General features: G+C 43.2%; 1 protein-coding gene across 2 annotated transcripts; it reads right to left on the reverse strand.

The window, feature by feature from the left end:
• Window positions 1–239: 239 nt before the first annotated feature.
• On the reverse strand, window positions 240–14,412 carry RAC1 (Rac family small GTPase 1). 2 transcript variants are annotated; one of them, XM_059862057.1, is made up of 7 exons: window positions 14,249–14,412; window positions 8,019–8,090; window positions 6,572–6,689; window positions 4,329–4,385; window positions 2,819–2,881; window positions 1,960–2,119; window positions 240–1,794 (listed from the first exon to the last, which is right to left on the reverse strand). In XM_059862057.1, the coding sequence occupies exons 1-7, from the start codon at window positions 14,281–14,283 to the stop codon at window positions 1,664–1,666; spliced, it is 636 nt and encodes a 211-aa protein (XP_059718040.1). In that variant the 5' UTR covers window positions 14,284–14,412; the 3' UTR covers window positions 240–1,663. The 2 variants fall into 2 exon arrangements, with proteins under 2 accessions (XP_059718040.1, XP_059718041.1); XM_059862058.1 differs by lacking the exon at window positions 4,329–4,385 and having other exon boundaries at window positions 14,249–14,409.
• Window positions 14,413–16,161: the final 1,749 nt, after the last annotated feature.

The raw sequence follows: 16,161 nt of genomic DNA on the forward strand, positions 1-16,161 counted from the left end.
AAGGCACTGCACAAGCAGCAGCAGGAGCTGTAACAACTACACTGAGAGGGCAAGGCCTCTGCAGAGCTGTTGCCAAGTGCTGTGTTTAGTTTGGGTTCTCAGGGGACCACTGCCAGCCTGGGCTTTGCACACAGGCCCTGAGGAGACACGTGCACACAGGGCTGCTGGCACAGAACAAGAATGTGCTCAGAGTGGCACAGGAATGAGACACTTGCTCAGAAACTCAAACACTACCACACTTATGATTCAAGGATTTATTAAGTCATACATGCAAAACATACTGCCAATTGCATTAGCAAAAGATCAATGTAAAAACTTCACAATTTTGCAACTTTTATTTTTAAATTTTGCTTTAGTGGTTGAAAGGGTGTAGGTCAACATCATATTCCTGCCACTTTGGAAGGTACAGAACATGAGCACTAATTACAGAACCTCACAGACCCAAGTTACCGTTACGCGATCGCTGCTGCACATGGAGTGACAGAAAGAACACTTGGCTGCATTAGTCATGTTACGGTGGGGGGACCTTGCAAACAGTGATGGTTGAAAGGTTTGTCAGTTACAGAGGTTTAAAATATAAAAATTACTAAAATGTGTAAAGCTGCTTCACATGATTTTTACACCTAGTTAATAGACTAAAAGCTCCTCAGAAAGCATAACTTACTGGGTCAGAAATAACAGGAAAATGAAGATATGCTTGAACATTCTACTCTAAAAAAAAAAGAAAAAAAAAGCAAACTTCTATCAATCAGAAGGTTTTAAAATACAAGTTATATTGCTCAATAAGAAGAGATTCTACAAGAAAAGCATTTACTACATAAAAGTGGGAATGACTGATTCAGAATTGTACCTACCATGAATGCCCTACTTGAAATTCAAAGGAATTTACCCATGAACACCAACCTCTCTCCACTACTGCACCTCTGGGAAAATGGTTGCTGAGCTACTCTGGCAGTGTAGTGTAAGTCAGCTGTACAGTGTCAAAATACTGTCTGGCACTATCTCCGGATCCAACCCAATATTCCATTTATTCATCACAATACAACGCTGTCAAAAGGACTAGATACACTTCAGTAAGAATAGTTAATTTTCCAATCACAGCAGCAAGAACTAGATTGCAACCAAGCCCTTACCAATGATAAAGCATTTACACTGTGACTCAGGCGTGTCAGTCATTGCCAGAGATGGGTGCTGGATGCACCACGAGGCAACGGCTGTGCTGGGAAAACAGTTCAGAATAAAACATTAGAGCGCAATGTTCTGCTAATTCCCCGGTACTGTTACTTACTGTGAAAAACTAGAAAGAGATTTTGCATTTCCTACCAGAAATTAGAGTCATTTTCAAGAAGAATCTTTAAAAAACAGTTTAGTGCTTAGTGTTTGTAGCACAACAATGCGACTTAGTTCAGCAGATAGTTTGGCAACATTTAATTGAGCAAGAAGAGGATTTTAAAAATAAGGCTTTACATAGGTGTGTCTTTTCAGGAGTTTGCTCTTAGAAGGATGCAAGGTAAGGGTCATACTTTAAACAAATGAAACCATGAAATTGTCAATTGGTTGAAGAACTGATGGAAGAGAACTAATTTATAACAGAAAAAATTGGCATGTGAATGCTCCATTGTTTGAGCAAAGCACAGGGTCGATGGGCTGGGGGAGGGTGAGTTTACAGCAGCAGACATTTTCTCTTCCTCTTCTTTACAGGAGGGGGGCACAGCACTGCTCGGATGGCTTCATCAAACACTGTCTTGAGGCCTCGCTGCGTAAGTGCTGAGCATTCGAGATATTTCACTGCGCCTGGGGGAAGCAGAGACACAGTTACAGAGCAGCTTTGCACAGCTCCAGCAGCACCGCTCCCAGCCGGCTCCACAACAAAAGCCAGGCATTCCATTTAATTAAGGTACAAGGTCTGCCACAAACACAGCCTAGATCCAGCCAACAGTAACCCCGCCGCTGCCATACCGATCTCTTTTGCCATGGCAAGGCCCTGTGGGTAGGTGATGGGAGTCAGCTTCTTCTCCTTCAGCTTTTCTATGGTGTCCTTGTCATCCCGCAGGTCCAGTTTGGTGCCCACGAGGATGATGGGCGTGTTGGGACAGTGGTGCCGCACCTCAGGATACCACTGAAAAAGACAAATAAAAAATGGGGTCTCCTGTGTGGGGGCCAAGTTCCCTGGAGGCCCTGGAACATCACAGCTGAAAAGCTCCCAGTCCTTCACTTTGGGTCAGTTGGAACAGAGGGAGCACCCAGATCCCATCAGGGCAGGATTAGAAAAGGGCACATCACTGTCAATGAAGCCAACAGCTATTCCCATATACTTTAAAAATGTAGCCCATTAAGGGCTGTATTTTCCTCACACACCAGAAATGCCCTGACCTACCCTTGCCCATGGAGACACCTCCTTGTGCAGCTGAGCTGTCTGAGGACACGAAATATTCCCAGTTACAGAGCACGTGCAGAAGGATGGCTGATGCAAGGAACAAGTACCCAATTTTTACATGCATTTGTTTTAAAGCTCTTTTTTTTTTTCAAACTGTACTAAAAGGAAAGCTCCTGTTTGTGATCTCAGCACCTTGCTGGCTGAATACTTAAATTACTGTTATCAACACATCAAGAAACAATTCGTACTTAAGTGTGTCATGTGCCCTGAACTTCCATGACTCACAAGTTAGGCAAATGGATTTCTGCTTTTCCAAACTGCATTTCATGGGGCCTGTGGGAAAAACAATTAAAAAAAAAGCACCTAATATTTTCCAAACTCTGCTGTAAGTGAACAGTATGATGAACATTCAGAAATAAAACGGTACCAGCTCGTCCTTACCTTAGCACGGACATTTTCAAAGGAAGCTGGGCTCACGAGGGAAAAGCAGATTAAGAAGACATCCTACAAAACAAGGTGACAGAGTCAGCCCAAGAGAGAAGCCACTGTACAGTGTCGTGAACAGGCCAATATCATCAGTATCTCCTTGACACTGCCAGCTCCACCACACTTGCAAAAGGCAAGGTCAGCAATACAGTTGCACATGATAATCAGAGGCAGCCTTCCCAGTGGGAAATCCATTCCCAGGCAGCTACAAGCAGCCAGAGAGAAAGGGGGGGAAAATAACAAATAGATTGCAGTCAAATTTAGAATCAGCTATTGCAGTAGCCAGCAACTAGGACACCAATAATGCCTTTCAAGGGTTTTTCCCCCTAAATGTCATTTCTTCTTCATTGACCTCATCAGCATAGGATGTTGCAAAGTGTTACCTGTTAATACACAACTCAAAAGTAGTCTTAAATTGCGAAGGCCAATTTCAACGGTGAAATTTAAAAAAAAAATTTATGCAAGAATTTCTACAATTACTGCTTCCAAATCAAAAGCAGCTTGTTGAACTTCTTACAGAACTTCACTCCTACTGAATGCCAGTAAAAAAAGATTTAGAACTTCTCTATCACCAAATTAGGATTGAAAAGGGAACAAAAGTCTCAAAGTTCCTCCCTTTCCTTTCTAAATAATGAGAAAGCAGAAAAAAAGGGATCTTGCACATCTTGCTTTTTAACTGACGGCAAAAGATTCTACGTAAGAGCAGGTAAAACCATTTCAGAGCATGTGTTGATAGTAACCACAGGATACAATTCAGGTTTCACAGATGACACGCTCCAGGTCTGCAGGCATTCAGAATAACCCCAACACTCATTTCCTCCATCTGTGTTGATGTAAACTTGCTGTATGACCCCAACTCAGTCGGTGTCTCCCAAACAAGCCCAACTCTCCCCATCCTACCTCTGCATCCGTACTTCTTGCAGTACCAAACGTGCTACAGAATCAGGCATTGCAGAGTGTTAGTTGATTGTGCTGCATTTCAAGGCATTTTGTTAGGTCAGCAGCTGACATCTCACTGCTAAGCACTTGCAACCCAGTTGTTCATGCATCACCCAAACAAGTTTCCGCAGCAGCGTCCCAGAAGAAGAAAGAAACAACATCAAATAATGTGATACTATGGCCACTACTTCTGTTTTCCAATTCTGCTGGTTCATGGGGACTCAAGGGCTGCACTTGAGGAGATTCTCTCCTCCACTAGCTCCAGAGATCCAAAGATTTGGTGTAACCGCAAGGAATTACTGGAAGATCTCAGGTGTCTTGCACACTAGCAGGAAAAGCTATTTGTTTTCAAAAAAATACTTAATCTTAGCAACTCACATAAATTTGGTAACAGAGTTCTTAGATCTAGCAATTTGATAGTTCCAAGAAAAGTATTTGTTCAAAAAATAGGGGCCAATTTATCACTATCATAGGGAAGACAAGATGACAGAACTTGGAACTGAAGTTTATTTAAAGTTTTACATACGGCAATAGGTTGATCTGTCAGACTGGAAGATATATTCTTACCATTGGTTCCTCCAACCTAGTAACAGCAGGAGATAAAGTTACTCCTCAAATGGATTTAAGGGAAAATGTTTTCAGTCAGCAATTTCTGCTCACAGATATTCTCAAGGAGGATTTTCTTCTTAAGAGAGACGCTGCCCTGTAATTCAGCACAACCAGCTGCACCCAGAGCAGACACCAGCCTTCCCCAGAAACCAGTTCTGCACTGTCAGGGGAAACCTGCAAGATCAAACCTCTCCCGAAAAGCACCCAACTAACAATTTCTCTTTGGTTTGGTCTCCTGAGGAAACAGACGTGAGCACCTTTTCTGTCCCAAGGTTTTCCTTCCCCAAATATTTGGAAATAGTAGATTTCACATGCATTAAGGAAAAGATATTAAATTCCTGTATATTTTAAGGAATAAATAAAAATATGAATAAGGAGAAAAAGATACAAATTAATGCCAAGCCCTCACTGTGAAGTTACCAGCTGTTAACTGCTGGGTCACTGATCTCAGCACACACTGCCCAAGTAACCAACACCTGCTGCTTTCACCTTGCCCAAAACATCCTTCAGGTGCACAAAAAGGGAAAGGAGAGCCATGAGAACATGCAAGGGCTGAGTTTTAAATAGCACACTGAAGGAAAAGAGGCTGAACACAGATCCTAAAAAAAGTCAGGTTTCGTCAGCACCACTGTTCTCTTCCTCAGTGCTTTTTCTGAGTTTTGTGGGGGTGATGAATCTTTGATACTGCACAAGTCTGAAATCTGAAGACTTCTTCACAAGAACTTGAAGACTTACAGCCCCATTTCATTTTCTGCTGCAAAAAACCCATCCAAATAACTGAAAGTACTCCAAATACAACTGTACTGAACAGGTATACATCCTTGCACAGACAACACTTTTTCCCTAGGATGCTTAGACAAGGAATTATTTTGCAGTCTGCCAGAAACACAAAGTTACTTTGGCAGGCTGAAGACATGTATGTGCATTCTGTTCCTTTGTCACAGACATTCTGTTCCTACTAAAGATCTTTCAATATACTTACTTCTACTTTTTGGAAAATATTTTTATGATGCTAAGCAAAACTGAAGTTTTAAGTATCCTATAAATATCTAAGTATTAGAGAAAAACAGCTTTCCATTCTCTCTCCTTCTAAAATAGACAGATATTTCTGACATTTCAACTATAGTTGCCCACAACTGGCAAATTCATATCAATTTTGTGGATCATAACTGATGGGGAAGCCTAATGACTGTAAGTTAGTGAGCAGTGAATTAAGGAAAGATTACTGAAAATAGCACCAGAGCTCCTTAAATAAGATTCACATTATTCAAGAGCAGTTATGCTGCAGAGTGAAATAATTTTACATTTTACATTACTAGCATTTAACATATATTTGACAGTCAACAGCAAGAGTAATCAGTACCAAAAAAACCCTGCAAATTACCACTGCTCTAAACAGATTCAAAAGCACCTTTACAAAGATTAACTGTAGCTGAAGTCACACTGGAAAGAAGAAAGCAAAGCAGATCACTTCAGTGTTTTCCTTGAACACGGAAAGATGCAGGATGGAGGCAGGACTTAACCAGTTTGCCACAGGGAAGACAGAAGCACATTTGTATCGATGTCACAGCACAACTGCAGCAAGCAATAAAATAACCACGGGCTCAAGTGCATTGGAAAGCTGGGACACCACAGCCTCTGTCAATACCAATAATCTCTTCATTCAGTGCTGCCTCTTTCACATGTAGAACATCTTCACACAGACTAAACAATATCAAGTGCTTAGCAGTGACAGTGTCAGGTTGCAGCCAAACATCGCCTAACACCAAAAACAAACCCTGCCTTTGGCAGGCATGCTAACCTTAAAACCAATGGACTAGCTGATGGGACTATTTACCGGGATTTTTTGAGCTAGTTTCGGGGTAGTTTTTTTTTATTTTAAATCAAGCGTTCTAGACAATTTTGAGGCTGCGACTACACAAAACCCAGCAAGTACCAGTGCACACAAATACATCGGGCATGCAAATTTTAACTTTTTAACAACTGCACACACCCCAGAGATTATACATTACAGCTACAGCACAAGAAATGGAAGTGGTCACTGTTACTAATAAATACAACTCCAGGTGTGACAATGTTGGCCTTATGTTCAAAAAGAAAAATGCTTTATGTTAGACAAGGCTGTAGAGCCTGCTCTTGGTTTCACCCTGCAGCTCTTACTGTTTGCGGGTAGGAGAGTGGACGTAGTCTGTCATAGTCCTCTTGTCCAGCTGTGTCCCACAAACCCAGGTTGACTGGTTTTCCATCAACCATTACATTGGCAGAGTAGTTGTCAAAACTAAAAATAAAGAGAGAGTTAGCTGCATTAGCTTGCAGTAAAATAAGGTACCCAAGGATTTTTCCCTCATAGAGGGAAAAAACTGGGAAAACTGGGGAAGGGAACATTTTCATTGCATCCGTCAGCTCCCCAGAGACAGTAAAGTTGTTCTTCAAATAACAAGCGTGACATTGGGTAATGGAATAAAAAGTTATACACAACAGACTTGGTCCAGTCTGAGCAGAAGTGATCTGTCATGGCTCTTCCAAAGGAATTGTTAATCCCAGTGAGTACAGGAAAGCAGGTGATGTACTTCACAAGCACTTTCCAGTCTTAGTGGGACATTCAGCAAGTTAATCTGTCTCGTGGTGGGAAATTTAGAACAGAAGATACAGAAGCAACAACCAAGAAATCCTTAATGACAACAGTAGGTAAGAAAAAAGCTAATTAATCCTGCTAATCAAAACCCCCTCCAATGAAATATCAAAGCTCATAACCAGGGGCCAGTGGAGGCATCGTTTTTATCTCATCACTGCTGTGGGTGCAAAGGTTTTAAATTCACTGGGAGCACAAGACATTGTAATGCAAAAATTCGAATTTAAGACCAAAAAAGAGGAAACAGGTGTAACTAAGGCAACAAGGCCTTGGACAGGTAACAAAAGTCATCTATAAACCTCATTAGAAAGTATTTTGTTGTCTGAAAAAACTCATCAGTACTTCAGGAGAACAGCATAGCCAGATGAAAATACAGAGACATCTGAAAAGGGCAAAGAAGCTGTACATGTATAAAACACATCCAGCAGGCCCTGGAAAAGAGAACTGCACTAATACTGATACTGACAAATCCTTATGTGAAAGAAAAGGGGAAGAATAAATGAGTCTCCACAGTCTCGCCTGAGGAGCCAAAAAGCCGTGGCTGGCTTAGCACAGGATTGGCAGTAGCACAAAAAGTGGAAGGAACAAATAAACAAAAAATCACCAGCCATGTAAGACAACTATTTCTGACTATGATATAATGTTTTACAAGCTGTTCAGCCTTGGGACTGCTTATTATGAATGACATTAGAGACAGAAACACACGACACTATTTTGGAAGAGAACAACATCTGGTAAAATGTTAGCAAATGTTGGTCCCTAATCAGCCAGGCCCGGAGGGCACAGAGAGCCAAAACTGAGGGACCATCAGCACACACTGGTGTGACTGTGCTACAGTAAAAGCTCAAAGTGTTCCTCACACACACCTGAGGGGTGCTTGCAGCCAAATCAAACAATTCAGTTACGGAATCTGGAATGGCAGCAGGCACTGGGAAGCTGACAGGAATGAGTTCTCTGGATTTTACAAGTACTTACACCGTGGGTATATACTCTCCAGGAAATGCATTGGTTGTGTAACTGATGAGTAGGCATGTTTTACCTACAGCACTGCAAAGAAAGAAAAAGTTCACATGTAAAACACATTCATCTTGAATAACAAGAAATAATATTCCTGTAGGGCGAAGAAAACTAATTACATCCAGACACCTAAGGACAACTGAACATCTCCAATCACTACTGTACAGGAAAACAGCTGACAGACTGCAGCTTTAAAATTACTGGCAATGAAAAGACACCTAGTATAAACATCCATTTTGTGAAGTGATAAATCACCAAATTTCATTAATTTTTAGTCACAAAAACCCCACATGTGTTAATTAGACCACTAATATCTCCTAGTCATCTGACTGAATACTCAGAAAGGTGGCCTTCTTCCAGCTCTCTGAAATTAAAAAGAAACTGAGAAGTATTTCCAAATACCCTTACACAATTCCAAAACTCTTATCTTTTCCAGAAAATTGTATACTTGCATATAAGTGAAGTTAAAGAAAGCTTGAAAAGGATAATTTCTCAACACATCATTACTTTGGAGTATTTAAGGAATGAATGCAAATGATAACTCATATTATTTACTGCTATTACAAAGTGACTCCCCACATGCGTTCACCCACTACTCAAACATTTCATTAACTGATTTAAAGATAAATTACATTCCAGGATTGGAAAACTTGGAACAGCAAACCTCTTCCTACTGATCTAATTCACAAGAGCCTCAAATGGGGGCAGGACAAGGCTCTGTTCCAGGATTCCTTCAAAACTCTGGCAGCCAGCTCGTAACCTCTCTACCCTCCCCCCCACATCTTATCTGGAGTCAAACATTTGATTAATGACAGCATTCAATTTTTGTTACAGTTTCAATTAAGTGTTGGATAACTTGAAACTGGGCCTTATTTCTCTTTTTAAAATAGTATCTGCAAAGAATGTCACACTGCCGACTGGTTCCCTTGCAGGCTTCCCACTTGCAGTGCATAATCCCTTGACCCTGTGAGAGATTCCAGGGATGCTGCCAGCCAGCCTCCCAGCCCAATCCCCCTTCCTGCTCCTGGGCAGGGAAAACTGCATTGCCTTGCAGATGTTTTATCACCACAGCGATTTGCTCAAAGCCAGTCAGCAGTAGCTTTGAAACCTTGCTGCACCTATGGTAATCGTGTCATCAGTATGAGGTTTGACTCATGAGCCTCCTGAACTAAATCCTTCACCAGTGAATTTGAGCTTTGTCATATCTGTAAGTCATGGCTCAACCTCTAACTAAAAAAGTCTCTCCATTCAACTTTAAGCAGTTCCTCACAGCATTAGCCCCAGAAGGTATTTGACAGCAGCTTCTGACATCACCTGAAATGCCTGAGCTACTGAAGAGACACTTCAGCGTGCAAAATTATTTGGGATTTTGTTCCACACATCCATTTTTAATTGTAATTTGCCTTATGTTTCTTAGCTAATACCTGCCATAACACTCTATCTGCTGCAACTCTGATCATTTCAGGCAGTTTCCCACCCTGGTTTTCTCACCTGCTTCTAAGACACCAGCCCCTCACACAGACTGAGGGTTTTCTCCTTTCAGCACACACTCTCTTTAACAAGTTATAATGACATCTTGAAAGGAGGCATTTAATTCTGTTCTCATTAAGAACAATCTCTGAACATTCCCTCGTTGTAAAAGGTCTGAGATATACTTGTGCTCAAAAGTAGATGGATTTGCCCTTAAAAAAAAGATTTGTGTGGGAAACAATTCCGGAGCAGTTCACCACGCAGATACCTGTTTAACAGCTGTCAAAGAGGAGATCCCATCTTAGCTCCTGAACTAACTCCAACAAGCCAGAACAGGGAGTTAAGGAAAGTTATTCCTCCCCCATAAGGACAACTTGCTATTTTGGCTGCCTGCTGATGAGTTAGATCAGTTGGGATGTGCTGCTGAGCTGCTCTCACAACACCACACAGCCGGCTGTGCTGGGCCAGCTCACAAAGGACAGGTGGGAAAACCTTCAGGATCCCAAGCAGAGCAACAGCCAAATGCTCTGGGAAATCTCTTGAGGCACAGAGACAACACATTCTCACGCCTCTGGAACCTGTCTGGGCTGACACTTCAGCTTCCAGTAAGGTCATTACAGGTAATTTGAGCTTCCAACAAATTAATGTTGAACTCAACATTTTCAGCAGCAGGTCGAGAATTATTCTGTGCATCCAGGCTCCTTTGCCTGCCTTGCACTGAAACTCCCAAGTCTGCTCTGGCTAATCAGAACAGCACAGGAAGGTGGTGAGAGATTTCATTCCACGTTCAGAAGTGCCTGCAGTGTGTTTCTGCAGCACCAATCAGCCAGAGCCATTTAAACAAGAAAAAACACGTTCAACAGCCCCCTTTCAGACGTACTCCATCCAGGTTTCCTGCCTTCCTTGTCTTCTGGCCCACTGCCACACGAATCAGATCATTATGGTCACCAGTCTTAAAAATAAACACTAATGCCTACCTTTATAAAGTACATCCTCTAAGTACTTTATCAACTTTTTTAGACTACTAATTTCTGTAATAAAGCACTCCCCTAAAGAGAATTCCAACTGTTTGGCAAAGTTTAAATCCTTAAACATAAAGGCTGAGACTAAGAATCTAAAATAACACCAAGATTAGTCATAAGATTTCTAGCAACTACTTAATCACAGCTCTGTCCACCCACTATTACATAAATGAACCTAGCAACATTTGACTGTCATTAAAAACATGGCCTGCAGAAATCCAGCTTTAAATGCTTAACAAAACTACCTTAACAAAAGACAGCACTGAGTCCCTTTTTGATTCTGAGTAGCACCCAGGAATCAATGTATTACCACACATGTATAACCACATACAACCACATATGTATTCATTCCTAAGCACAAAACGCATCTTCTCTTTACTTATGCTAACAAGTTTTATAACATTTCCCCACTGTAGTAGAGCTCCTTGGAGCCATGTTTTACCTGCAAACAGGTGGTAACCTTCATAAAAAGCTTTGCTTGTGCCATTTCTTTCTTTCTCTGATGCACATGACCTACCCCTCTGACAGACATGATGCGCAGGTCTTTGCTCAGACACTAAAGAGCAGCTGAGATTTCTCTAGTACCACCCTGGGATCAAGAGTTCAGTACTGCTGCTGCGGGAGCTTTAGCTACATCCAGCTCTCAGATAAGCTCTATTACTCAATGTGCCACACCCTCTCCCAAACAGGCTCTTCAGAACTTAGAAAACAACTGCTTTTTAAAGAACATTTTCAGTAACACAAGTTACCAAAGCTCACGTCAGTGCACTTTCTCCAGATGGCACGGGAGGGATCTGAGGTGTTCACTGTCTCACACAAACACTGCATTACACTCAGTAAGAAGCCAATTACCTTATACATCCCTCCCCTTCTCCCCAGCCATCAAAGCAAATACACACAAAAAAAAGCACAGCTTTAGCAGACAAAGGCCTCAGATCAAGCAGAATTCCAAACAAGAACTCCTAAATTATTGCTCTTACAGCATTTCCACAATTAAAAATTGCCTACAACAAAAGAGCATGAAGGGCAACAACTTCTGTGTCATCTAGTAATTGGTAATTTCTCCCAAACACAGAACTTCTCCTAACATTACACAACATAACCGAAGGTTTTGTACCACTGAACAGCTGCCTTTTTGGAGTGAAAACAAAAGCTGCTAAAAATAACTTCCACCAATGCTTTTTCTCCAGTGTCAATCAACAGCAACTCCTGCAGTTACTCCAGCGGCTGCTCTTCATCTGTCCTGCACATTCCTCCTACTCTCTATCATGACAGCTCAAAGCAACAGTTGTCATTTATTTTCCCCCACACAATCCCCACAGCAAAATAAAAAAAAACAAGGGGGAAATATGATAGCCCAAACTAGCACACATGCCACCCTTTCCCAGTCAAGTTAGTTGTCCAAACATACACGAGTGAAAACTCTAAGAACAAAAAGCGACTTACATATGAGAAACAGCCTACTCATTAACAAATTAGAAAAATAACCACAGGTACTTCTAAAGCTTTGTTTATTTTTGTTCCTAGCAGATCTTTGTGGAGGGTAGGTAAAACAATACCCAAGTTTTATATTACATAAGCAAATCTTTAACCTGCATTGTTTTACAGGAACACTAAAGCTTTGGCCTTATCTAAGCCAAACAAGACGTTTCCTAGAATACCTGCAATGCTGGAGCTCTTGAAGCAGCAACAGCACAAAGAAAGACAAATAGTTAAATGTATTTTAAAAACAGTGAACAGAGAATGATACAAAGCTACCAGAAATGAGCAACAGTACCTGAAAAGAATCTTAAGAAAGATTTGTTTCTAACTAAAGAGGAAGGAAAATAAATTAAATTACTGTATTTTGTTCACACATATGTACAAAAGTCAGGTAGAACTACACCACCTACATTTCCAAGACAGAGAACAACAGAAATGCTAGGAAGAAGGATTACAAAGCAAATGACCAAACTGTTCTGTTGAATGAATTATTGAACATTATACAGCTGGTTTGTGCTGAGTTCTCACTTCTATACGAGGAAGTAGACTGAATCTTATCCCCACCCAAACATGATGCATCACATTTATTTACAGCATTGTAAATACAGAGTTCAGATGGATTTTTTAAAAACCAAACATATATACATATACAGATATAGATATATAGATATAGATATATATATATAGAGAGAGAGAGAGAGTAGAAAAGCAATTTTGTTGGGTTTAAATTCAATATAAGCAATAAGAGCAGTCCACAGTTATCCTATCTGGCATCAAAGAATTATACTACGACAATGATTTACTGAGATACCATTTTCATATTCATATGGCTCCAAATCACACGTAGTGATTCAAAACAAATTTGGCACACTGTAAGGTTTATCTTTCAGCCATACTTTGCTGCCTTTTTAGGGATTCTACATCTTTAAAAACAAATCAACAACCTCCCCAAACACACACAAATAACTTAAAAAATAAGGCACCATGTGAAATTACAGACCACTGTACTGAGTCCATTTAGCTACACTTCACTCCTCTGTAATCTACAGAAGTTTGCTGTGATACCAATTATGCTCAGTCTACACTAGGATTTTTGTTTCTCTTAAAAAAAAAAAAACAAAACCAACTCAAAGTGCATAAGACAAGTCTTGTTTTCCAGCTGGACTGGGATGTTCCCCTGAGCTCTGACATGCAGGAAGAGAGAGAATCCCTCTGAGATGAGCAGAATGGTATTGTGGAGAATATTCAAAAATACCAAACACAAACTCTTTTCTCAATTCCAGCACTCCTCACAGTGAAATCCAATTGCTAAACTTATGAGTTAACTCAATTCTGAAAAGCATCCCCAACTTGTTTCACATATAAGTAACACCATATTAAGATCCTGTAGGTGTAACTGCTCTTTACAGACAAGTATATCATTAAATATCATTAACTATTTGTATTTCAAGGGCCTATCATTCTCCTTTAGACAGGAGCCTTACAAGACCAGATGTCTGCAGGCAAAAAACCAGTTTCTGCCCAAAAGCATTTATGATCTGTATAGAGTTGAGCCCATTTCACTCAGTTTTACTGCAAAAGTCAGATGTCAAAAATCAAGATCTTAAACGGCAGTAAGTTGGTTACTTTCACAAAAAAGTATTTCAAATCAATATTAATTTCCTAATATAATTAAAACCACAGTAATTATTTTAATACACTTGGACTACTTCAGTGATGAAAGAACACCAGCAAGCAGTGGCAGTGCACGGACGCGGCCCGGCCTGCCCGGACAGCCCAGCACACCCTGTTCATTCACGGCGGCCGCTTCTGCCCGCACCAAGGCGAAACACTCAGCCACCAGCACGGCCCCGGTCCCGGCCCCGCGGCGATGCGGGGCTCGGCTCGGAGACGCGCCCGGGCTGCCGACCCCTGCACACCCCGCTCCCCGGCCCCGCCGTGCCCGCGCTTCCCTCCCCGCCCGGCAGCAGCAGGAAGCCGCGGCCGCCACCCACCCGCCCCCGGCCGCCCGCTCGCCACAGCCCGGCTCCGGCTGCGGCCCCAGCCAGCCCCGCTCCCTCAGGACGGCCGGGCCGGGCCGCGCCCGCGCCCCGTGCCGGGATCGCCCACACCCCGCGGCGGGGCCCGGGAGCCGCTCCCGCCCCGCGGCCCGACACCCCCAGGGCCTGCGGAGCGGCTCAGGGCCGGGCCCGGCCGAGGGTCCCTCGGACTTACCCGTCGCCCACCACCACACACTTGATGGCCTGCATCGGGGCTGCTGCTGAGCGGAGCAAGGAGCGGCGGCCGCCTCCGCCCTGAGCCGGGAGCAGGGACGAGGCAGCGGCACCACCCAAGGCGGGGAGGGAGAGGGCGGACTGCGGGCGCAGGAAGCGGCGCCGCGCTCACATCCGGCCGGGCCGGGCCGCGCCGGGGCCGCCTCGCGGGCGGTGCCTCGGCTGGGGCGGGAGCGGGCGGAGGGCCGGAGCTCCACTCCAGTACTGGGTCAGTAGCACAGCCCCGGCCTTTGATCCGTGCATGGTGTATTCAGGCGGAGCCCTTCTGAGCGCTGGCACTGCTGGCAGAAGCTCGCAACCCGGTCAGGGACAGCGGGCTGGGCATCGTCCCACAGCAGGCCCGTCGTGTGTAACAAGTCGCCGTCGAACATAGAGCTGCCTTTGACACCATATATCCCGTCTATCCCACCTGGCACCCATCATGCAGCAACCTCATTCTCGGCATCTCTTGAGGCACGTTAGTATGTTTACCCCACAGACGTACTGAGCACGTGTAACTCGGGTCACCCCAACGTTCCCCCTCTATTGCTGTGGGCAAGTGCCCACTTTCCCCAGCCAGGCACCTGCCTTGGGACCACCTCTCTCACTGCACCACCACTGCACAGCCAGATTGTTTCTCTTTATCCATGGATCTTGATACCATCCTCCCTCCTCTCGTTGTCTCGTTGTGTGTGACATTGTTAATTGTGCTGGCAAGTTTTAGATCAGAGCAGTGCGTGTCCAGCCTTCACAAGACGGGAGAACCCAGGGACTGTCAGGCCTCACAGAGCTTTGGGTTTCCTTTTTTGATCAAGCAAACCAGTTATTTCCATGAAATAGTGAAGCAGAAGTCAAGCAGAGCAGGTCTGATGATCCCAATAGTCTTAATTTCTACAATTAGTTCTTGCCATAGCTCTACTTGCCAGAGCATGTCCTGGTTGGGCTGAAGCACAGAAGCACTGTTCCCTTTGTTTGCGTTGCCATCTGCTCCTGGTAGAAAGTGTGAGGAGAGGACCCATGCACACACTGTTCCTGCAAAGTGAGGATGAATGAAACCACCCTCAGGGGTGGTTTTCCAGTGATTTGATCACCTCATAATTTCAGAACATTTCTAAGTTATTTTGATACCACACAATGCAGCTTCATCTGTGGACAGCATTCCAAGACCGTTACTCCCTTTCATTTTTCTTTCATTGAGCAGAAATAATTCTCAGATAATTTCCATCAGAGAGGAAATCCTACCACTGTGAACCTAAAGGCTATTTTTGCAACACTTGCATGTGCGTGTTCCCTCACACAGATGGAACCTGAAATGAGTTGCCATGTAAGTTCAGTAGCTTTAAAGCCAAGCCTGTGCCGCTGCAGGAGGGAGCTGCGGAAGGGAGGTGTGGGCAGGGTCACGGCGCTCCTGCTGCTCCCGGCTGCTGCAGCAGCCCCCGGGGCCTCGGAGATCCTGCACAGGAACAGGGCAGCACCACCAGTGTCCGACTGATGTCAGACCCAGGACATGGGAGAATTCCAGGGATACATAAAACTCCTCCTGATTTTCCACCACCTATCTCTTCCTTCACTGGTTCTTTTTTTATCCAGTGTATAACAGAGGGACGATTAGAGCTTTTTCTATGAAAAAGAGGTACAGCAGCATTTACAATATAATTACAAAATAACACACAAAGAAAAGGATGAAGGCTGTAACAGACAAAACACTTCAATACTAATTGTTTTATGATCCTGTCATGAGAAAAGCATTATCTTTTTACATATGTTCTTCTCAGTGCTCCTCCACCCTATTGTTTTGGGATCAATTGTTTTGCACTGTCAGAAATTACTTAAATTAAAACAGAGGGCATGGTTTAAATAGGTTTTAAATTGACA

The sequence above is a fragment of the Haemorhous mexicanus genome, chromosome 17 (genome assembly GCF_027477595.1).
Source record: "Haemorhous mexicanus isolate bHaeMex1 chromosome 17, bHaeMex1.pri, whole genome shotgun sequence".
Taxonomy (NCBI): Eukaryota; Metazoa; Chordata; class Aves; order Passeriformes; family Fringillidae; genus Haemorhous; species Haemorhous mexicanus.

What these genes read in the sequence shown, in the direction of transcription:
- RAC1 (XM_059862057.1), bottom strand. Translation starts at nt 14,283, where the DNA reads ATGCAGGCCATCAAGTGTGTGGTGGTGGGCGACGG. An exon ending in TGTGTGGTGGTGGGCGACGG is followed by an intron (nt 8,091 to 14,248) that starts GTAAGTCCGAGG and finishes CTTTCTTTGCAG; the next exon opens with TGCTGTAGGTAAAACATGCC. An exon ending in TTGAAAATGTCCGTGCTAAG is followed by an intron (nt 2,120 to 2,818) that starts GTAAGGACGAGC and finishes TGTCTTTTTCAG; the next exon opens with TGGTATCCTGAGGTGCGGCA.